Source organism: Tyto alba, unplaced genomic scaffold (assembly GCF_018691265.1).
Source record: "Tyto alba isolate M040663 unplaced genomic scaffold, T.alba_DEE_v4.0 Super-Scaffold_28, whole genome shotgun sequence".
NCBI lineage: Eukaryota > Metazoa > Chordata > Aves > Strigiformes > Tytonidae > Tyto > Tyto alba.
Genome location: NW_024881302.1, coordinates 159,044 through 183,295, shown reverse-complemented (window position 1 = coordinate 183,295; position 24,252 = coordinate 159,044). Strand labels below are relative to the sequence as shown.

At 37.0% G+C, this 24,252-nt stretch overlaps 2 protein-coding genes across 10 annotated transcripts in view; both read left to right on the top strand.

Moving 5' to 3' along the window:
- PDPK1 (3-phosphoinositide dependent protein kinase 1) overlaps positions 1-5,873 on the top strand; it is a 33,226-nt gene extending 27,353 nt beyond the window's left edge. For all 4 annotated transcript variants that reach the window (XM_032987563.2, XM_042798939.1, XM_042798940.1 and 1 more), the window contains 2 exons: positions 193-345; positions 889-5,873. In XM_032987563.2, the coding sequence (XP_032843454.2) occupies positions 193-345; positions 889-996 (261 nt within the window). In that variant the 3' untranslated portion in view covers positions 997-5,873. The remainder of the gene's footprint in view (positions 1-192; positions 346-888) is intronic.
- Positions 5,874-5,967: 94 nt separating this feature from the next.
- Positions 5,968-24,252, top strand: part of LOC104365101 (BTB/POZ domain-containing protein KCTD5) — a 37,739-nt gene continuing 19,454 nt past the window's right edge. For 4 of the 6 annotated variants that reach the window (XM_042798947.1, XM_042798944.1, XM_042798946.1 and 1 more), the window contains exons 1-5: positions 5,968-6,413; positions 16,727-16,835; positions 17,959-18,050; positions 19,249-19,344; positions 22,479-22,595. In XM_042798947.1, the coding sequence (XP_042654881.1) occupies positions 6,171-6,413; positions 16,727-16,835; positions 17,959-18,050; positions 19,249-19,344; positions 22,479-22,595 (657 nt within the window). In that variant the 5' untranslated portion in view covers positions 5,968-6,170. The remainder of the gene's footprint in view (positions 6,414-16,726; positions 16,836-17,958; positions 18,051-19,248; positions 19,345-22,478; positions 22,596-24,252) is intronic. The other 2 variants (XM_032987566.2, XM_032987567.2) reach the window with 2 other exon arrangements.

Genomic DNA, 24,252 nt, shown 5'->3' with positions numbered 1-24,252 from the left:
CCTAAAAAAGGGTGTGAGGACAAATAGGTGAAGCAAAAGGAAAACACAAAAAAAGTTCCCCAAACTCAAACATACTATCCTGTCACAACGCTGGTTCGATACTGCAGCTGTTGTTAAATTTGGAGTTCTACACATTTATATTTTTTTTCCCTCATGCTTTTTTTGTATTGCTGCTTCTACTTTTCTTGTTAGGGATTGTTTGCACGTCGGCGCCAATTACTGCTCACAGAAGGGCCCCACCTGTATTATGTGGATCCTGTCAACAAAGTTCTAAAAGGAGAAATTCCATGGTCTTTAGAGTTGCGGCCAGAAGCCAAGAATTTTAAGACATTTTTTGTTCACACAGTAAGTGACTTTAACTTCTTTGTAAATTGCACTAAGATTCTTGGACAATTATTGTAAGTTGTAAACAAATAAATTTTTCTGGAGAAAATATAATTCCTTAAATACAGTTGTTAATAGCCTTAATTTAAAAAACAAACACCAAACCCAAACCAAAACAAAAACCCAACAAAATAACCCTGACGTATGCATTTCCCACAAAAATACAAGTATATTTTTTTTTATTACTCATGTGTAAATAAACTATAAGTGGATTTTGGAGATTTGAAGGAAGTTCTTAAAGACTTGTAAAATTTAGCCATTTTTGTTTATAGTGGATCACAAGGAGCGTGCCAACAATACATTGTCTGACTGCTTAACAATATTGAGATGCCAAATGTATGGTTACTTAGTAATATATAATGTTATATAACTGTAATTGAATTTAACTTTTGGAAAGTTTATGAACTGATTCTGAATAATTATTTTTTTGGTAGGTGCAGAATAATTACTGCTTTTTGGTTAAACTGTGTTTGGAGTACTCATTAAAATGTTGTTCACTTATAGCCAAACAGGACATATTACCTGATGGACCCGAGTGGGAATGCTCATAAATGGTGCAAAAAGATACATGAAGTTTGGCGGCACAGATACCACCAGAATGCTGCTAAATAGTAAAGCTCATCCAAAATTTCCCAGTTTCCCTACTTGCTGCTAGAACTCCGTGTGCAGCCGATCAGAGGAATCTTTTCAACCCACCTATTACCATCTCAAGGGGAAGCATATGTTTGAAATGTTCTGTTTTGTTTTTTTTTTTTTTTTTTAAGAAAAAAAGAAAAAAAAGAAAAGCAAAAACCTAATGGAATTCAGGGTCGCTTTGCTCGCTCTTTGTGCTTATGTTGAGGCTTCCACATGCATATCATTGCAGTGAAGATCTTGCTTTTGTGCACTTCAGCTCAATTTCTGCTGCAGACTAGTGGATAGACCTTGCATTACCAGCTTCACTTAAGATGAGTTAAAACCAATCCACACGCACACATGTCGAATCATGTACCAGCCTTGCATTTTATGGGGCTGGAGTTTTCTGTGACTTTCAGATTATCATTAAACTGTATTTCATCAGGGAGCTTTTATATGCCTCACCTAAGCACCACCTCTTTGTTTTCTCTTCCTTTCCTCACAGTCCCCCAGCTTATTGGTATATGGCATTTGTAGCCAGGTCAGTTGCACCCTTGTGTAATTCCTAATATAGTTCTGGTTGCAGGATTTATGTGGTACTTTAGTAATTATGTGAATGAATCAGATGTATGTGTCTGGCAGACAGGCTCCAATGATACAGGTTTTGAGAGAGTAGATGCTGAACACAGCACTGAAAGTTTTCTAAAATTAAAATGATGGCTTCTGAAGCTTACAAGATTTTAAACATTCAATTTAAGTTTTAATATGAAACGTGTGTTTAATCGAGGGACAATAAACTTACCAGCATGCTTTTAGCTAATGCTAACTAAAAAATTAACTAGTTAGTATGGGGGGGGGAGGGTGGAAAGTTACTATTGAAGTAATAAATAGTTTTTCACCTTTTCAGGAGATGAGAGCTAGAAGCTTTCTTTCCAGAGTATGTATGTATTGTGCATTTTAGTAGGACCAACCTATTTACCTGGGTAGAGAAGGAAGTGTGAAAGCTTTGTACAATTGATTACTTGACTTTTTTTTTTTTGTCTCATTGTATAATGAGATGTGCAAATAATCCTATTTTTGGTCCTTGGCCAAATACTTAGCAACTCTGAAATATTAGATCCATAAAGTAATCTGGGTAAAAATTCAAAGGAAAATGTTGATACAAAGGGGAAAATATATGGTACTTAAGGCATATCTATAAAACAAAAATATTTTTCATATCAATCTTCTTTATCCTATTCAAATTAAGGCTTCTTTGTTGTGGTCAAACATTTCTTGTAACATTACAAAGACATAACTTTCTATGTGCTAATAACAACTTCCCTAACTCTATTTTCAACATGTTCCTGAATCTTGCAGAGGGATGACCTAGGTCTGGACAAAGTCATTCCTTCCTTGTTTCAAAAGCAGTATAAACATCACACCTATTCATCACACATACAATCTCTTTGCATTTTGAGGTCTCATACTATGATGTGCTTTTCCTTCCACCAAAGAAAGAAATGTTCCACTACAATGTTGAACAAACCCATGGGCTACTGTTCTAGAAGTAGTATTTTAAAAGCAGTGGCTTATGATTTCTCAGAAAACACAAAAATGGATGTTTTGTTGTTGTACAGAGTGAAGAAGATTTATTATTGGTCTCTTAAAAACTGTGTTATGTGGCTGAACTTGATGACAGTTCAACTTTTCCATTATCTTTCAGTCTTTAAAGGTGGGGGTGCAGTTGCCTTTTCTTCTGGAGGAATTACATTCTTGTATTCTGTTACCTCACCACGTACACAGACTTGAAAAAAGTAAATCACTAGCTTATAGTGCATGGTGTTAAGGGAGCTAAGGTGTCCTGTAAATGGCTGAGATGAGAAAAATGGAACACCATTCTCTTTGCATCATGAGAAATTTCATCACATACAAGGTACACTCCTTGTCACTAAAATTTGAATAGCACAGTACACCTTCTATCTGTGCTTGTATTAATCTTGTATTTACCATTCTAACCAAGATGATGTATTGGAATTTTGTTGCAGTGCTATCCATTTGTTCTCTGTCAGTCAAATTCCAGCTGTATGTTGGGTCCACTGGAGGCAACCCTACTGCTTTTGGATTTAGTCTTTGATATAGAGATGTAGATGTATTCCCAACTTTATACAGGAGAGTTTGGCAGCGATGGAGATTAATGGTGCTGCTGCTGTTTATTGTGACAAAACTTGGCCTCACATGAAAAGTCTGGCAAAGTTGTTCTGTTAATAGTGAACACCTTAGCATCGTTAGGAGATGGAGTGATCTCCATTGGCTTGTTCACTAGATGGAAATCTAGGAATGCTTAAGCGTGTTTTCTGTAATATTTAGACTTGTAGTCATTTTGCCATAACAAAGTAATTACTCTGCTTTTTTACACCTTGAAAATACTCTCTCAGACTTCTGTCCTACCCACCAAAAGCTTTCAGCTGAAGAAGTCTTGATAGCAGTAAGCTGTCAAGAAGGTGTCTAGAAGGCTGATATCTGCATTCTAGTATTCTTTTTTTCTTTTGACAATGCTGTCATTAGAACACTGTGAGCATCTCTTACAGGCATCTCTCCCCCTAGAACTTCAGCGTTCCAAATCAAGTCTTCCTTAGCTGCTGCTTTTTTGGGAAGGGACTAGAACTTTTCTGAGAGGTATTTATCTGTCTTGGACTGTAAGTGAAATCTGTGGTTTTGAAAGGTGGCAGAAGAACAGTGTGAGGCAAGACAAAGCAATTATGTAGATTTGAGTATGTTTCACCAGTTTGTCCACTTAAATGTGTATTGGCAGGTGCTGCATACTATGAAGGGCTGGTTCCTGTTTTAAGTGCTTATACCTGAAGTGGGGTAGCTTCAGATCTTTGTCCTGAAGATCCCCCGTGAGGTTCATGGGAGTTCATGGAATGAAATGTACAAGGGAGGTTCTTCAGAGCTGCAGATAAGCCAGTTCATTTCTCTGCTCTTTATCCAAGGTCTTTCAAAGCAAAAAAAGGGGTTTTAGGCACTTGAAGACTCTTCTTCAAACTCCTCACTGCAAACCTGCTGAAAATCCAATCTATTGATTGATTCATTCCATCTTTTCCATTTTGAACAATTGCCAGTCACTTATAAAGAATCTGGTCGGTAATGTTGTAATTTTGTTTTTCTTGGGATTTGAACTTCACCAAGGTGTTTACTGTATCTGTTTTCTGTGGGATGGAGGAAAGGATGAAGTACTACTGCTAGAAAGGATTTTTGAATCATACTTTTCTATTCAGTGTCCAGCACAGTTGCAGGAAGTTTGAAACTTTGATCAACTGGAGAGATGTTTATTACTATTGGCCTTAAAGTCCAGTTTTGAGAAGGATTTATGTTTAGGAAGACTTGCTTCGGATGTGATGTTAAGCCAATGTGAGCAGACTGATACTACCTACTAAGACCTCATTTGCTAAACACTTAGACGCTGAAGATAAGCTATCAGATAGTACTGTGCTCCACTTACTTGTCTCTTTTTGACATGATTTAGTTGTGAAGTATCTGCTATATATAAGCCCAGAAGAAACTGTAGGTTGAAAGACAGATGTGATAATTGTAATCCATTTTCATAGTTTAAGATGCTTAATTTAATGTACTTGATATCATTATGTGTCGTGCTGGGAGCTTTGAAGAATCCTGAGGATTTCCCACATGTACATTTAACAGTTTCTTTTTGAACAATTCAGAAAAGTCAACACAATTACTTCATTTGGCCTGTGGACAAAACATTTGATTTCAACACCTTGCTGAGGAGAGTTGTTGTGTATTAATAGTTACCTAAAGATGTGGTCTGTGGATTCTGATCATTCTTTCTACTAGTGAATTACATGAATAGGTGTGGTATTTATATCTGAAATTTTGCTGAATGCCTGTAATATTTTATGCAAATATTTTATTAATCAAATGGAAGTGCTCCTGGAAAGCTTCATGACACAGATTGTCCATCAGTTGATCAAGTGAGCTTACAGACAAGTAATTATCCGACCCAAAATGGCATGCTTTCAGTTAATACTGGTAATTTAAGAATGTTTCTTCTTGGAAGAAATATGACTTTGTACAGGAAATAATTGGAGAGGTTCTTAAGCACCCAATATCCTAGTCTGTCTGTCAGCATGGTAGTGAATGTAGATGGTTACCATTTGACAAAGCTTCCTATGACCACGTAATAACTCTGATTGGATGTGGCAAATGTTCAAAATTGTAGCAGAGCTTACAATTACTGTCTCTGACAGGAGAAAAAATAGGAACCAGGAACAATAATCAGTTTTGATAGTTGTATGCTAGCTGTTTTCAGGTTGGTGGCAGTTGCGTGTGTAATAATCTCTACCTGGTTTGTAGCTGTAACTGTGATGTACAGATAATAGCAAAAAAGGAAGAAAAAAAAAAAAAACCAAAAAACCCCAACCAACCTCCTCAACAACCACCACAAAACAATCTCCTCTCCTCTAAGAACTCGTGAAAACAGAAGCAAATAATGCAATGATATAAGATACACACTTTTGTATTTTTATTCTTCTAAGGTTATTTGCTGGCTCTTGTTGGCCTCTAGTTCAGTCTGTGTTATTTAAATTCTAATATATGAATTATTTGGATTGAATTCATGTTCGGGGCCATAGTGTTGTATGTATTGATGTACAGCCTTGAATGTGAATAATTATTGTAAACTATATTTTACAACTTTTTTCTGGCTTTATTATATAAATTTTCTATTGGTCGATGATTTAATCATATCTCATAATTTAATGACTGTTTCTTCTCCTCTCGACAGATCTCTGTGCTGTAGATGTGTAGTTAGTGACTGGATGATGGATTTCACATATGCTTGGTAGTCTGTAATAAAGGCATGTAGGGTCCTGGCTTGGCCTCCGCCTCTTCCTTCCGGGGGGTCGGGGGTCGCGCGCGGGACCTCCGGCCCGGCGGCGGCGCTGTGGGAGGCAGGGCGAGCGGGCGAGCCGCTCGGGGCCTTCTGCCCAGGCCGGCGTTCGCCCCGCGGACGCGACTGCTCGCCGTCCTCCACGGCGTCGGCGGACGAGACCGCCGCCGCGCAGGCGCTGCACGGGAAGGGGAAGGGAGCGTTTCCGCAGGGGACGCTTCCGGTGGGAGGTGCGCCCGGGGACCTGGAGCTGGGGCGGACGCTTCCGGCGGCGGCGAGGATGGCGGCGGAGAACCACTGCGATTTCCCGGTTCCCCCGATCGGCGGCCTCGGCCTGGGAGGCCCGGGCGTGCCCTGCCGCCGGTGCAGCTCGGCGCCGCCGCCCGGCGCGGTGCCCGGCAAGTGGGTCCGGCTGAACGTGGGGGGTACCTGCTTCCTGACCACTCGGCAGACGCTCTGCAGGGACCCCAAGTCCTTCCTCTTCCGCCTTTGCCAGGCCGACCCCGACCTGGACTCGGACAAGGTGAGCGCGGGCCTCGCCGGGCCGGGCCGGGTACCCTCCACTGGGCCGGGGCCGGCCGCGTCCCCTCCGCCGGGCCGGGCCGGGCCGGGCCCGCGCGGCCCTGCGTCCCGCCTGGGAGCCGGCGCTGCCGGGTCGCGGTGTCCTGTGCGCTCTCTCAGCGGGGCAGTGGCATGGCAGAGTAGAAGGGGAGCGCGGAGCCCGGTGCCGCTGTGAGAGGCTGCGGGAACGGCCACGGCAGGGTCTGCTGTCTCTGGGGGAGTTTCTAAAGGGTCGTGTTGCTCAAGGAGTCCACGTACTTCAAGGGGGTTTACTTGTGAGGGTGGGCTGATTTAATGCAAAGCAATTGGATTCCTGAATAAGACAACTGCCTATAAATACAACAGAAAGAGCAGAGGATCGTTCGTATGTTTGTTTAAATTTTTAGGCTGTCTGACTGGGTTTAGGTGTAGCGTTTTAATGGAGTATCTGCTTGCAGCAATGTGTTATTTCTGCACTGTCATCACTCTTGTTCAATTTCAAGAACTGTATCAAACTACTTTTAATAATAACCTCTTTTACTTAGCCATAGCATTCTGTGTTTCAGTAATTGTTTCAGTAATTATTTGAATACAATATTACTTATTCTACATGGTGTGCAAATAGTGAGTGTTACCGAATATTCCTTCTGACTCATTTTTAGTAGAGAAAGAAAAGTTACTAACATTTTTATTTATGGAGTAGTAAGGAGTAATGGATACAAAGTGTTTGTATATAGTGCTGTCTCTGAAGGAGATTTTGGAGCATAATGGGTGAAAAAGAACTTTCAGTACAGTATACTTAGGGAAAAGAAGTGAGCAGCTTATAACCTTTGAATATATAACCAATGGGTTAAAAATAAAGAGTTGGGGTTTATATATGTATATTTTTTTTTCAATTAGACAATTAGTAAATTTCTTCACTTTCTCAAGCATAACTTCCAGAAAGGATGCTTAAAATGCTTAAGAAGATAGAGAATAGAACCTGAATAGTGTTCCAGAGTTAGAGAAAAAAAAAATGCTTTAAAGTGTGGTGGTGTGGGGATTGATTTTTATTGCTTTGGTTTGGGTTGGTTTTTTTTTTTTTTGGAGAGAGTTAGCTTACAATGACCTATAAAAATAAATTTGAAAATGTAGGTGGGTTGCTGATAGGTCAGAAACTGTCTTTACTTGTGAGGGAGTAGGAAAGCTTTCTTCTAATGTTTCTTAAATAAAAGATAAGGCACACTTAATAATTAAGGCACCTGTTTCAGGTGTTCCACTGCAAAAAGGTGCTTATTTGCGATCCCTCAAGGTCATCAGGGAGAGAAGGCACATTTTTAGAAGAAATACTTTCATTCTAATTAAGACATTTAACTGCCTTTTTTCACAATTGATGAAATCAATCATCTTTCACTAGCACAGTCAGTGAGGTATTGCTATCTTGCCAACATTTCATGAGGCTACTAATCTAAACATTTTCTTTTTTACTGTGCTTACATTCTTGGGTCATAGCAGCAAATCGTAAATTTATGCTAAGCTTCTTTAGCTGTTTGGTAGGATAGGGAGAGACTTGATGAATTTTTTTCATGTTTTTAGACTTTTGTAGTTATAGTTGTTAATAACGTACATGACAACTTAAAGCTAGCTGCAGTCACAGCTATAGAAAGATATCCTTTGCTTACAAGGAACATGTCTATGCATTATTTGAGCTGCTTAGATATTACTAAGTGTCATCCCTTTTTGACAATGTGGAAGTGTAATGGAAACCATTTCAGCAAAATGCAAACAAATTGCATCGCCCTGCCATTGTGAGTAGCCTTCTTTATAAAATTGTAGCTGGTATAGTTCTCTGTACTGATTTGCACAATAATCTATTAATGTGAGGCAAACAGTAGGTACAGAGAGAACTACAAATTGCTGTGGAAAATCTGGATTTAGAGAAAAATCCTGTTATTCAGAGATGTGTTGTCTAGGCTTATGAACCTGAGTGTGTTCGATTTGATGTATAAAGCCCAAAGCCTTTCCTGATTAAGTATGTGCTATGGTCATCTTTTCAGTAAAACGGTTGTCAGAGTTTCATGTCCCGTTGTCTTGACCATCTGTAGTCATTGATTTTCAGTTCAACCATTCAGAGCCTGGGTTTTGCGTTCACCTGTCGTCTTGGATTTTGCAGAAGTGGCCTACCTCTTAGATTACCCATCATAGTGTAATAATTACAGTACCTAAGATTATTTAAACACATAGAGCCTTTCTTCCAATGATTTGAATCAGAGTCTTTAGATTCTTCATCTCCTGTAAATAGCAAAACAATCCAAGCAGTTTCCTTTTTCCCTCTGAATGATAACAGATATCATAGATGTTCTTTCAAGAGAAGAAAAATCCTTCCCTGACATCTCACCTATTTGTGAATGTACTGTCTTATACAATAGCACATCAATAGATTGTCTGTGTGGTTTAATTTTGAAATATCAGATGCCTTTAACTGATGAGCACGGATATTTCAAGGGAATAATTGGTGATATATGTGTGTGGTCATCATGGACTCCGATTCTTCTCCTTTGCCACTTATATATAAATCAAAATCTGATAGTAACATTTTTTTTTTTTTTTTTCCCCTCATAGTTTTACTTTTTGGAGTCCCGTTAGGAGCTGTAACCTGCTACTACGTTGATGTATTTTTCTTAACTATATGGTGAAAATTATTTACAATTACTACTATGCAGGGCAGTTTTGTGCTCATAAAGCAGTCATTCTTACAAGGCGCAGCTAATAGGTAAAGATATTGACCTCTTAAAGATTGGAGCATTAGAGCTGGTCTTTGACCTACAATTCCCTGCGTTTTATTACATTGTTTTCTTCCTAAAAATCACGTGGGTTTTAAACACCTAGTTTTAAACTTCAAAGCGAAAGAGACCGTGTAATTGAGCTCATATGTAGGCTGATGCCTGTAACACCCACCCCAGACCTACTTGTCCCTACCTCCAGATGAGGATGTGGGGGAGGTGGGGCAGGGAGAATCCTGAGGGGTGAGCCAGCAGATGAGATTATCAAAATTGATAGCCACAGCCATCTGTTTGAAATAACTGTGAAAAATCTAGCCTTAAGGTATATAATGTTTACATTATAACAAGGTATATAATGTTTACAGTACAGGATGCACTTCAGTAACTCACTTTGGGAAGTTTTAGGTATATTTTCTGCAGATTAGTACTGAATTGTGCTCATAATACATATTGTGCTCATATAGTTAATAGGTATATTTCATATTCCTCTAATCGTGGTCCATCTGATGAGCATGTAACTCATCAGAAATGAAGGAGGAGGTATATTTTTTTATAATTTCAGTGAGTTAAACCAGCTTGTGGAAAGCTCTAATGTCCCAACTGACAAAAGAGAGTGGGCAGGTTGCACATTTAGAAACAAGACCAAGCAGAAGAACCAATAATTAAATTAGCTCATACACCAATAAATACATGTCTTTGAAGAAAAAAGTTTAGTTCACATTATTTCTTGCTTTGCAAGATTGCTAAATCAGAATCTTTATAAGATGAAGCCGTTAGAAATGCTTAACTCAGATGAAAACAAACCTATAAACAAAACTAAAAATTAACAATAGAGCTGTTTCTGCCTAAACTCAACAAGAGAGGCATGTAATTAACCATGTTGACACATTAAGGTGTTCTGAAAGAGGTTAACTGGATGAATTTGTTAGAAATGAGAATTAGAAGCTGAAATAGTACATAGGTTGTACTTTACAAATATCAGTTGCATACATAGCGATTTTCCTGTACCATAATTTCTACATCAATATTTTTGTAGTTAAATAACAAAAAAAAATGATAAGATTTCCTTAATGCTTGCTATTAAAAAGAACTGAAAGGCTTTGAGAAAGGTAGCATGTTTGCCTTCCAGTTGTCTTCAAGTGCTAATGTTGAACAAGGCCATGCAGCCTATCTCTTGGTAACAGATATGTTTCCAGTTGCAACAGAAGATTAACCTTGGCATACACTGGTAAAACTAGTGTTGAATGGAATGAGCTAATGATGTTGATTCTCCCAATTCAGTATATTTCACAATGTTATATGCATCTTTGTACTTAAGACTCTTCTTTGTGTTTAAGACTATGTGAGAATCATTTCAGCGAATGAATAGTGGTAGTGGTCATACCTACTGTTCACAATAGGATTTGTTTTCTGAAGTATTTACGTTTTGTTTTAGAGATGAATATTTAGACAAGCAGTCTTGCTCACTTTTTCATCCTTGTTTAACTTACTTAATGCTTGTATTGTAAGTTTTACTGCCAGATAGTTCCTGATTTCAGCACCTTCCTCTTTTATCTATATACCACTTGTTCTTTTATAAACTCTTCAATCATTCTTTAAACTTTTCCCTAAGCAAAAAGATTGTCAGCCTTTCCTAATAAGGTTTTTGGCAGCAGTATTCGTGCTTGATTTTTAATGCCTTTCTAAAGTTGTGTAATTGTGCCGAGGTAGAAGCTGTTAAGGAAGCAAGCAAGCAAGCACTGAATGTTTTAGAAAAATCAAAATCTTCCTGGCAGCACATCCTTAACTCTCAGCACACACAAAAAAATCTTAATTGTAGTCATTATTCTAAGATATAACTGAGATAAACTATATTTGTCAATGAGCTTTCTGACTAGTTAAGTGGGTTGTGTTATTAATGTAGTTTTGATTAGTACTGGCGGTCTGCTGATGCTCAAAGATTTTAGGTCACATAGTTTGAGAAAAATATGTTCTGGGCATACCAGCTCAGGATTTAAAAAGCATAGGGAGTAGGGGAGACAGTTATTTCTAAATCCAGATTTAGTGCCAAATATTATTGTATTTCAGTGCATATTGCTGCCTTTAGCAGAATTTCTGCTTGCTCAGTATATGTATATGATGTAAATTTTTAAAATACCCATGTTAGGGTGCACACAGCTTTGAGCCAAGAGCTTGGCAATGTGGATTCTGAGTGTGTCCGTTCTGAAAGTATTTGAGGAGAAGTCTTCAGACTAGTTTTGACCTCTGTGAAGATAAATGACTGGAAATAAATTTCTGACGTTTCAACTAGTGTATTAATGCAGTTCTTGGGAATAATGTGAAATGGGGAGATGTATGTATTTGGTCCCACTTTTGAGTCCGACTGGAATCTTGTAATTGATTCTGGTATCCACAATTCAAGGTCATTTCAGAAATCGGAAAACTTGGAGGGTAGTCATAAGATGACATACGATTTAGTGGAAGGTTATAAAGAGCAAAATTGGTTTTTGTCAGGTAATTTGAGGAGTGACTTCTCAGTCCAGAAGTACATATGTGAAGACTAGAAATCTAATAGTGAAGCCTGTTCAGTCTAACAAAGGTATTGGGAGATCCAGCTAGTAAAGTGTGGAACTATAGATGTTCAGGCTAGAAAGTACATATTTTTAACAGTGACAGTTATTAGTTACTGGAATGGCTTGCACAAAATGGTTAGGTTTCACCACTACTTTCTAAAGGTTAAATTTCACTGTAAATATATTTAGTCCTGTGTATGTTTTAAATTAAGATCAGGCTAAGTGTTCATTGTGATTCCTTTGAGCCTCAGTCTCTATAAAAGTTGAAGTGGAAATGTCTGAGACTGGAATACGTGATCATTTAATTGTTTTGGGCAGTATTTTTCAAATCCTTTGAAAATACAAGTGCATTTTGAGTCTCCTGTCTCCATGAATGCTGGACTGTAGATACGCTTTAGGGTTAATTTAAGAAAGAAGGAATGTGATTGTAAGCTGCACTGACCTTTCATAGGTACACTGAACGAGGTGTTTGAAAATTTAAGAGCAAGTTATTAGGCTTCCTCTAAAATTCTATGGTATTTGTAACTTGGACTAAGCATTGGTGTGGAAGGTTGGTAATAAACAAATGCAGCCTTCACTGTACTTCAGCAATGTTGTCTTTTAAATGGTGTCCTTGTAAAAAGGAGCAAGTGTGGAAAAGGTCTAGGACTTATGGACAAGGAAGGAAAAACTGGTAGAGAGAGGAATGTAATGCAGAAATAGAACTGAGTAAAGATACAAACACCCGTGTGGTTAATTATCACTTTTGTGTTGGATGTGCAAAGATAACTGGGGCATTTGCTTTGAGTATCCTTATAAAGAGTGGCAAAATTTGTGTGGAATGCCTATGGGGTCAAAATGTGGGGTGATGTGACTGCTGAATAGAGAGGAAAATTGAGTTTCAGTTGCTGTTCTGGTAAACATTAATACCTGTTTGTATAAAATGTATCTACAAGAGAGAAAACTAAGACCTTAGAATATAAATTTGTCTAGCATTTGTGGTATTCACCTGAAACCTGGGAAATCGCTTCAAAATACCCACACGTGTCAGTGAAGATTCAAACTTCCTCAAAGCTCGTAGAAACCTAATTAAGTAGTTTGCAGAGGAAGTAGCATAGCTGGGACAACACAGTCTATTAGTATTCAAGCTGGCAAGCTTAAAATGAGTTCAGTTATGTCTGCACAAGCCGTAGCTACACCTTTAAACTGTGTAGATCACATTTGAAGTGCAAATGTATTATTCTTATAATAAAACAAAAATGTTTCTTTTGGAGTGTTCAAAATGCTAATTAAGTTATGTGTAAAATTACCCATGAGAAGACAATGTGTTTTCTTGTACATCTGAATGAAGCCAATCCTGACAATATTCTGAAAGTGTGAAAAGATTTATGACCCATATTTTCAGAATTCTAGGTGGAGCAGATGACTACATTACTGTGTCAGCTTTTATGGGATTTATGTTTACATAAATATCCTTAAAGATCCAGTATAATCGGCTTTTCTTAGTGATTTCAACATGAAGTGCTTAGTGTACATTGAAGGATAATCAGGCAGCTCACTCCTTTAGAGTGAGCCTAAGAAGTCAATTTTGTGCCTCTTGTCTGTGCATTCTTTGCATATTGTTACAATATTCGTTACTGAATGGTTTACATTTTGGGTCTTGACTCCCTAGCAGCAATCTGTACCATAGCTGAGTTGTTAGGTCAAAGTCCAAGATGCACATCCTTCTCTTTGGAATAATGTTAATTAATGCATGTTTTCCATACCCGTAATCTAGGTAAGCAAGTGGCCAGTTATTCTGAATTGTTCAGTCTATTCATAGTTTTGCATGGAATTTACATACTAAAGTGAATCTTATTGACAGAATTTAGATTGCTCACTTTTATAATTTAGCCAGAGTTCTTAAAGTTTATCTAGTGATATTAATAATAATAAAAATAAAAGAAGTTACTGCTACACCATAAATTATAACTTTTGGGCTGCTTTTTCTTTTTCTGTTACTTTTTGAAGACACATTGTTGCCTGAAAGGCTTCACAGAGTAAACTGTGACATTGGTGACATAGCACTTTATTCGTATGTGGTATATTATATGTATGTTTGGTATGGTATTTTTATTTACCAATGTGAAGATTAAACATTTTTATAGATTCTAGATGATAATTTGGTGAGGAAGAAAAATTGATAGTGCTTAGGAAGGGAATGAGTATAACAGGGAAAAAATTGAGATGAGGAAAAATAGAATGGAAGAAAGTTTGTGGATGATGAGGAAAATGCTTAAAAATAGGTAGAAAGCAAAAGCAATACTCATGTTTCAAACAGTGGATGCTGTCAGTATGTATAAAGCACATTTGGTACAAGTGCTAATAATAAGCTCTAGTGTACGTGCTAGGCTAATGAGTTCAGGTAATGCAGGTTGCTGGTGACCTCTCATTAGGTGAAAGTTGAGATAGAAGGCCTGACATAGCTTGTTTCCTCTGTGTTTTTATTGGAAGCTTGTTTAGTATATAGAAATCTATTCAGATAAGAGTAATTTCACATACTGTAGTCCATTTAAAAAAAAAAAAAAAAAAGCCCTTTGTGTAAGGAGTGAAGTAACCATTGTTACTTGAGATTTCATTTAGACCTTTTAGTTATTTTGTTTCTGTGACTCACCTGTCTTATCTCTTCATACTGTAGAGCTGGTGGTCAGTATTGCTTGAGAGGATGATGTGAGAAGACACTGTAGTGTAAAAGAATACAATAATCTTATTGAAGAAGCTGGTTTCTAGAGACTTATTTCCCTTAGATGGGAGGAATTCCAGTTTCGTAAGCCTGTATCTTTCTTAATTCAGTTCCACCAATGACCAAAAACTCTGCATTTTTCTTTAAAACAGTTTTTCTTTCTATCAGTTTTAGATCTTCCTTTCTAACTTTGCTGGTTCTGTTCCTGTATTAAATAATACTTTTAAGCCTACAATTGGGAAAGTTGTCAGCTAATTTAATTTATTTGGCTTGTATCTGTAGATTGTTCTTTCTTGAAGTGTTTAGGTAATGTAAGTGTATTTAAATGCGAAACATTAAAAATGTATCATTTTATGCACCTCATCTATCTACTGGTTTTGGTATATAGTCTCACTTCTGTGAGACCATGAGTTTAGGTTAGAAGAAACGGTGATGAGACTTCATCAAGCACTGTCTGCTCAGAGTGTAGGTTAACTGATAGCACATTTTAATATACTAGCATTGTCTTGAACCGCTAATTTTATACAAAATATAACAACACTTATAAAATGATAGTGTGTCTAAGTGTGTAAAGCATTTAGCTTGTAATTAGAGAAAGATGATTTTTTTTTTTCTGTAGTTCAGGCTGGGGTCTTTCTACATTCTACCAACCCTGGTTAGACAAGTGCCGTTATTCTGAAATTAAATCCATATACCTGGCAATACATGCACCATCTTTTTTCCAATTAAACATTTTAGGAACTTTAGATACTGTTAAGTAGAGAGAGTTTTCAAATATCACAGTTCAGTAATCAAACCTTTACGTATCAGCATTAATGTGCAAATACAAAGGATTGGGTCGATAGAATTCATGTGGAACAAGAAGTATCACAGTCGCATGTAGCTTTTGAGGGGAGAGCAATTCAAATTTAGCTAGGATTGTTGGCAACGATGCTTTTTTAGTATCTCCTCTAAAGTACCAGAATATTTAAAATTAGAATAAAAAAAGTATTTGGGGTACTGCTACATTTCTCCAGTATATATCTGTAGGATATCAAAGTATGTCACTACTGCATTATTCACAGATGTTCACATATAGACTCTAAATTATATAGGAAATACCAATTTTGATCCTTGATCTCTTTGTCAGGAGTATCAGCTATGCAGGAAAATTTCATAGAATCACAGAATGGTTTGGATTGAAGTGACCTTAAAGATCATCCAGTTCCAACCCCCCCTGCCAGGGACACCTTCCACCAGACCATGTTGCTCAAAGCCCCGTCCAGCCTGGGCTTGAACCCTTCGTGGGAGGGGGCAGCCACAGCTTCTCTAGGCAACTGGTATCAGTGCCTCACCACCCGCACAGTGAAGATTTTCTTCCCTATGTCTAAACTAAATCTGCCCTCTGTCAGTTTAAAGCCATTACCCCATGTCCTATCCCTGCACTCCCTGATAAAGAGTCCCTCCCCATCTTTCCTGTGGGCCCCCTTTAAATATTGGAAGGCATCTGTAAGGTTTCACCATAACCTTCTCTTCTCTAGGCCGAATAACAGAGTGCTATATGCTGTTCAGTAAACTGAGCATCAGTTAGTTTGATCTATCCCTCCTATGTCTGCATGAGGTAGGTAGGAACTGCATCTTCAGTATACTTCTTGTTTTTAAAAGATGCACATACAACCCTTGCTTGGTACACAGCAGTACTCCATGAGTATTTGTATGTCTGAGCTAAGAGAAATCCAAAAGTTTTTAGAGCAAAGTGTTGAGGTTAAAGAGAAGGTAGGTTTATTAAAAAAAAAAGCAGCAAAGCTGTTATTTAAACCTCACTGGAATGTAGCCTTTGTTCTGTTTCTTTAGATTTCCAAGCAAAACGATAGTTTCCTGGTTTTAAGTGTTATTTTTAACCTTAATTTTCACTGTTCTCACTGACTGCTTAGATCTTTCATGCTAACAATCTTGAAAATCTTTTGATAAGGGGTTGGAGGGAATTGATTAGGTAAGAGAAGTTGTGTAGTACCTGATTGAGTTATCAGTTTGTTACAATTACAACTGCACTGTTGAATTCCTTTTGATGTCTTTATTTGTCTCTAAGGGATGTGGCTATGTCTGAATACCTGCTTACTATTCAGATGCCAAGTTGAAGAATAGCTTGCAATTCCTGCTTGGACATTGAAATCACTGTGGATTTTTTGGCTTGCTTATTTGTTTGCTTGGGATTTTTTTGGTGGTGTTTTTTTTTTTTGTTTTGTTTTGTTTTGTTTTTTTGTGTGTGTGTTTTTTTTTTGTTTGTTTGTTTCTAATCTAGGATGAAACAGGTGCCTATTTAATAGACAGAGACCCGACTTACTTTGGGCCAGTGCTGAACTATCTCAGACATGGGAAACTGGTTATTAATAAGGACCTAGCTGAGGAAGGTAAGATGTTACTAAATCTATTGCTTTCTTGTCACTTGCTTATTATTTTCACTGATTTCGAGTCACCAAAAGTAATTTACAAGTAGACGGTACCATCTTAATCAGTGTAGCATTTTGATCTGTTTCAAGTGAAGCTGATAGTTATCTTGCAGTTATAGTATATGTTGTTATTTGAGTGTTTTGAATATGATTCCTGATTTCACAACCCCTGTCCCCAGTTCGAAATAGAACATAAATACTCAAACATGAGGGGAAATGTGTTTTATTGTATAATTTTGTACCTTTCTTGTATGGCTATGTGAAATATTTGAGTTTAGTCCTCTTCAAGCATAAGAATAGGGTCTGTGAAACAAGCTTTAGAAGATGTAAAGCAAAGCAAGAGTGAAGGTCTGGGATATTCAGATGTGTGGAATATGCTTTTGAAGAGTAAATTCTGCCCTCAGCTTCTCCCTCTCTGTCTCCAGTTCATATCAATTTTACCCTAATGGAGAATGACTGTTTTAAACCATATAGTACTAAAACTGTATTGATAAGGTATTGAAGAAATCCATCAAGGAGAAATACAGTCTAACAATATTAGCAGGAAATAATGTGAAATAAAATTTCCATGTGCATTGTTAAACACAGTATGTGTGGAGAACAGGTAAACTTTGAACTTGTGAATGGGGGCAGTCTGTCATATATCTTTAAGCTTTTGTTTTGGGGTCTAAGATCTCAAATGACAGGAGGAAAATTTTTCTGCACACTAGCAGTTGCAGTGCTTTACAGTAGGGCTGTTTGAATATTTCTTTCGTATTCTAGCCTGAGGCAGGGCCTGAGCTATGGTTATTCATCAGTCTGCTATGAATGGCATTTGTGCTCCTTTTCTTTCTTCATTCTGTATGTGACATGGCACCAGTTTTCTTCAGATGTTTTTAAGACAGTTTTTCAAAATGAGCTAAACTTTGAACTACATGTGCCTGAAGGAAGCCAGAATTGTTAGGTTAGTAAGTAAACTTTTCCTAGGGCAAAATAAATAATTTTCTATAGCTGTAGAGGAGGTAATCTTAGGAACATAGCTTGGCGGTTTTGGCCTGGAATCTTTGGTTACACTCTCTTTCCAAAAAAAATGTTCTCATACTAGGTGTACTGGAAGAGGCTGAATTCTACAATATCACATCACTAATAAAACTGGTAAAGGACAAAATAAGAGAAAGAGACAGCAAAATCTCACAGGTGAGGATGTTTTCTAGTGTGTTTTTGATTATTGGTTCTATGGCAAGTAGTGGGTGGGTTCCATTTTTTTTTTTTCCTTAATTGCTTATTTCCTTAGTAAGATACAGAATGGCTGCCTCCATCACTGGCTGAGCTGGAACCATTAGTATGCAAAGGTTAATATTCTTAATCACCAGTAACTGCCAGTCTGCTTACAAAGGGTACAGGCATGTGGTTCCAGTTCCTGTTCAAAAACTGAAAACATTCTGAAGAATTGTTCAAAAGTGTCTGGTAATAGTAGAATTTGTCATACTATAATTTCTGGAAATAGTTATTTTAGGGAACAGCTTTTGTAGAATATATTTTTCTAATACACATTTAAATACTCTGAATATGATGAGATTGCCTAACTATGGTATTACTGCTGTTTATACTGTATACATACAGATGTTGTTTAGCTCCTGTCATATGCTTTTGTAGTGAAGTTAGTTTCTTTATTTGCAGTGCTCTGTAGTTGAGAAGATTTCGTTTCTTCTCATAGCAGCTCATGAATATTTCTTCATGAAAGTGAATATGTTAAACTGTTAAGTACAGAAAGCATTTAAATTTGTTCTTTAACTCTGCTACTCTGGCCTTCCCTGATAACCGAGTCTTCATGGAGAGATACTGCAAACCTATGTTACCAAATTTCTCTTGAAGCTGTGTTGTGGTATAGCAGAGTTGCTCTGACAGCATTTTCTAAAGGGTTTCATCTGAAATGGTCCTAGTGATTCATTGCTCTGGATAGGAAACTTTGACAGGGAAATAAAGACATTTTTGAATATGATCAGACATTCCTTAAAGTTAGGTAGGCCTCTGCAGAACTTCAACCTTGATTTTGAATGATGTGGTTTGCTACCACATAGAACGATAGGTAAGTCTTATGATTATTTTGTTATGACTGGTAAGTAGCACTTTCAGTCCCTGAAGTATTCATGAAGCATTGAGTCTTCTACAAGGTTATTCTGAACAGATGAGATTTCTTTAAAAAATATAATAATTTAAAAAAAAAAAAAAAAAAACAACCAAAAAAACCAAAACCAAACCCAAAACCAACAAAATAGGCAAAGTGTTCAAGGTGGTGTTGCTTACCATTTCTAAAGAATAAGGGGAACTTTAGACAAGTCACAAACATAGTGAATTCTGTGCTGTATTGAGCATCTTGTATTTCTTCTTGAAGGTGCCAGTCAAACATGTGTACAGGGTGCTGCAGTGCCAAGAAGAGGAACTCACTCAAATGGTTTCCACAATGTCTGATGGCTGGAAATTTGAACAGGTAAAAAAACCATATGGGATATAATTACAAAGTCTTCTAAAAATTCAGTTATGTGAAAGAGGAGTATGAAGTCAATTCTATGAATCTTTCTAAGTACAGTCATTTTCAGACATTGAGTAGATAGAGACACAGTTAAGTTAAGTTTTGATATTTGCATTCTTACTTGTCAGAGAACAAAAAAACCCCTAGCTTCCCAGGAGGTAAATTGTGTTGACTTTATATAAAAATATCTACATCAGGTTTGAAATATAATTCTTCGGTGTCTACACATGAGCATTTGAAGGGTGAATAAACTAAAATTGACTAATGCAAGTTTATACGAACAATAGGTCAGATATAAAGAGCTTTGGGTAAAAGAGATGAGCTTGGGAGTTAAATGTTTGTCAGGCCCAAACAATGGTACTTCAGAGAAAGGACTGATACGCATAGGAGGATGAATGTAACCAACGTGGATGTGAAGCTGGATAGATGTGAGCTACATTAATATTTTCATTCATTGCACTGCATGAAAATAGCTTTGTGTGTACATTCAAGAATACACTGTAAAATTGAAAGATCTTTGTGTTATCTTAACTTTGCTAATTTATGTAAATAAGAAACTAACTACATGACCTCTTCATCCTTCACATTCCTAACCTACAAGAATATTGATACTGCATTGGAGCAATGAATCTGTTAGCTCTGGAGTGAGACACAAGTGCTCAGTTGCCAGCATCTTTTTCAGTGTCTGGTACCAACTGTAGGAGAGATTGGAATAAACACAAGACTCTTATCCTATGCAGTCTCACTCTAAATACAACAAAGCAACATTTTTGAAAAATATGGCACACAAAGGTAGAAGAGAACATTTTTTTTGTATTTGATTAAGTGTAAGGTGCTGGTGTCATTACCAAATAAACTAAACCAGCATGGAGAAAGCTTCTTACGCTTCAGTTCTCCGACTCAGGTAATACCAGGTCTGTTTGGCATGCCAGAAGCTGAATGTTGTTTAAGTCCCTGAAAAAACTCACTTAATGCACATGACTCTTTTTTGACCAGTGCATTGACAAAGTTTCTTTGACATTCTTCTTGAAAGGTCATGAGAAACTAGCTTTCATTACAAATAGAGATTCTTTGCTTTTTAACAGATTAAATGTTACTATGGCTTTTACCTGTCCTAAAGCCGTGTATTCTTTGGGAATATTGTGTTGGGGAGTAATACTGCTTTGACAGTGCAAGTGCTGAAAGAACTATTATAATCTGTTTTAGAATTTACAATCTCTTTTAGAACTGGAAAATTCCAGCGGTTTTCTTGAACATTATGTCCTTGTTTCATCCAGCTTTCTCCCTACTTCCTCCCTCCACCATGTTGTTCTCTTTTGGACACATAGTGTGAAGTAGATAAACACAACACCTGTATGGTCTCATAGTGCTCAGCTTCTCATTACCTTAGAGTAAGCCATTCTCTCCTTTGGTTTTATTGCAGACCTGCTTTTAGCAGACATCATTCACTTGAAACATGATTAGAATATTCTGTGTAATCTAAACAGTTCTACTGTTAAGATTTGAGAACACTGTAGCATTTCTGTAATTTTTTATCTTTTCTAAACCTGTGTTGTTCAGCAGCATGCTTCCTTCAGAAGCAGTCTTTGGGGTGGCACCTACCACGCCTATTACATATTATCATTGCTGGGATGGAAATCATGAGCTTTTTCAGAGGAGTAATATTCCTATAGGTTGAGAATCCTTGTGCTCTGTGCCCCATCTAACATGTTTAAGTGGTTGATTTTGCTCCGAAATATTTATTTCCCCTTAACATTTCAAAATTTTCTTGTAACATACAATTGAATGTGATGATTAAATAGGAGTGGAAGGTGTAAAACTTCTGGTGCACTTAGGCAGATGTATTGGTGCACTTTTCCAAAGAATATGAGTGAACGTGCTGCTAGAATACTGCAATTATGTTATCAGTCTCAGTCCAAAAACTACTGCCAATAATTGTGCTGCCCCACTTTTGTGATTTCAATGGGTTTACTTTGCAGATGATTTTTAGCTTCAATTGTTACATTTTCAGGCACTCAGAAAAAACAGTATTTTTGCAATACTACATAATGAGAAACTTTGGGCTATACAAAATTGCTATATAGAAAAGCTTTAGACAGCAGTGCTGTGTAAGTCATGTAAATTTTAATCATTAACATAACCTGAGTCTGTCACCATAATGCTGTCTGAAATAATTCACTGTATGAGGAAGATGGTATTTAGCTGCTGCCTTCAAAATTATTCACATCACAAAAGCAGGATAAAAATGCATTTACCGTTCATGAGCCTTCTCATGAGTAGCAATCACCAGTTTACTCAGAATAGGCAGTTGTTGTCTAGTTCTTCACAATTAATTTAAAGCTCTAATCTTTCTCAAGTGCACTGATAGGCTTTGATTTAATTTAAATGGACTAGGAATTGCCATGTATAATTAAGAAAAATTTTTTGTGATAAGTTGAGAAATTTAATTGAGGTTGCTCTGAACTTCCGAATTATTAGACATTTGGTAAGAGTGAACAGAGTTCTTCGTACTGATTTTTATGGGAACAAGACAAAATTTTTTCCACTCCAGTTATTTTCTTGGATCTTTTGTAAATTGCCCCTTCTAAAACCAATTTAGAGCACTCAACTTTTTTTCTTCTAGTTGACTTCATATGTTTCCTTATCTGTATTTTGTTTATCAATATCTGGAATAAGATAAAGCTCTTTCATACCCAGACTTGATATATTTCTTTACATAACACCTTCCAGTCTTATCTCCATGTTACCTTCTGCACTTTGCAAGTATGACAGGAAAATAATGCTCACTTTCATAATACACCATACTTTGTTTTTCAGAGTATTTGGCTACACCACAGTGATACGGGAAGTTACGTGACTTACTATCAGTAACTATTAACTTCCCTTGAAATTACAAAGGGCTTTGCAACTGCCTTCATAAATTTTAAGTATGTTGAAATGAAAGTTGTAGCTTGATAGCAACCTGTTTTAGTGGCAAGTAAATGTTACCTGAACGTTTGAGCTCATCTGTTATTTGTACAATTTGGATAACGATATGTGCTTCAGCTTTACAAAGGTTTCTTTTTGTGTTTTGCTTTGATTGGTTATTTCAGCTTGTCAGTATAGGTTCCCAGTACAGCTGTGGCCGGGCCCAGCAGTCAGAGTATCTGCTGATAGTGTCACGGGAAGTGAAAGGGGAAGAGAGATGCTTCCAGAAATGCTGCAGTGAGGTGTGTCACACCATTCTTTTTGCCCTCACACTGATATGCTTGGCCTCCTTGCATTTCTGCTGCTTTCAAATCATTCCACTTTATTCCTGGATGTACAGCACATAGTAATTTGTGTGTATTTGTGACTGGCTTTTATTTATATTCACAGTATTTCATTATACATTATAAATGTTCATATTGTAAAAATAATAAACAAGCAAAAAACCCCTAGTTATTTAGTTAAAGGTTTTTCTTAAGAGTTCTTACCTTCTCAATAGGTAACTTCTTTTCCTTAAATCTTCCTCCAAAGTTAACAGCCTTTGATCCATACTTGTTGAATAAAAGTGGTACAATTTAAACATTATGACCTCTGAAAATAAAGCTTTGAGTTCACCGGTTTTAGAAAGGGTCATTTCTATGTTAATCATTGTTCCAGTTTGGGTGTATTTCATCCACTTAATAGCCAGTTATGTTTTGAGTTTGGACCCTTTATTTCTGGTAACTCAGAACTTAACTGTTTTGTTTGTTTTGTTTTGTTTTTTTTTTTTTTTTTAAGGTGGATGAAATATTTTCAAAATGGAATTGCAAATAACAGAATTTTTCAGAAATAAAATACGGAGTGAGGGGAGAACCAAACCAGCAGTTTTAAATCTTGTCTTGAGTGGAAAGAATGTCCTGGGGTTTTTTGGCTTTTTTTTTTTTTTTTTTTAACTTCCTCGTTGTTTTGGTTATTTTTCCCCTTGGGAAATTTTCTTGAAAACCAAATGAAGAATCATAGCTTCACTCATTGGCTTTTTAAGCTGTCTCGTCCTTCCTGTTCCCCTTATCCTCAGGTCACTGATATATTAATTACTGTGTTATTTCTCAGTGTTAAAGAGTATGGGAAGGATTTTTTGCTAACCAGTAACATTGGAAGCAATTTCCAGTTTTTTACATAGCTGTGCTCCCTTTTGAAGTGTCTTATGTGAATTGGTTTGGGAACCTGCTGTTCTGTAGTATTTTCATCAATAAAATACTTAGAGTATTTGTTCTTTTTCCTGCTATATAAATGGTTATTCAGTCTGAAAGATCAGTATAACATCATGAAGGTAACATGACAGTAAAGTGACTTAATATGAGTAGAACCTTGGATAGGAGGTTACATGGACTCTTAGCCATGCAATTGTAGATTTTATACCTGAGCTGTTGCCTAACTATGTTCAAGAATCTGCTTTCAATATACCAAGCACTATCTGTTTCTTGCAGTTGTATAGGTAACGTTTGTAATGTGGAATTTATGCATTGGGTTTGCAGACTTTCTGGAGTGGAGTAAGAAATGTGGCCTGTTGTTAAGAATGTGTAGGGTATAGGCAGCATGATGTTACTCGTGTTCATCTCCTAGATAGCTCAAAGTAAAATTCAGCATAATAAAATGGGAGATGGGGGAAGGCAGTGAAGAAATTAAGGCAGGTATAAAATAAAATTAAAAAAAAAAGAAATCTAGAAGGGAATGAATTTTCCTCCCTCTTAGATTTAAAGTCTGACAATTGCATTAAGAGACCTGAAATAAATATGCTTGCGGTCCTCGTGTCAGTCATCACTGTTGAGTTTAATGGCTGATGTGTATGTATCTGTGTAGCCTTTTGCAAATCCTTTGAGAAGGCAGTAGAGTGAACACATTATAACTCTAAAAGGTGTA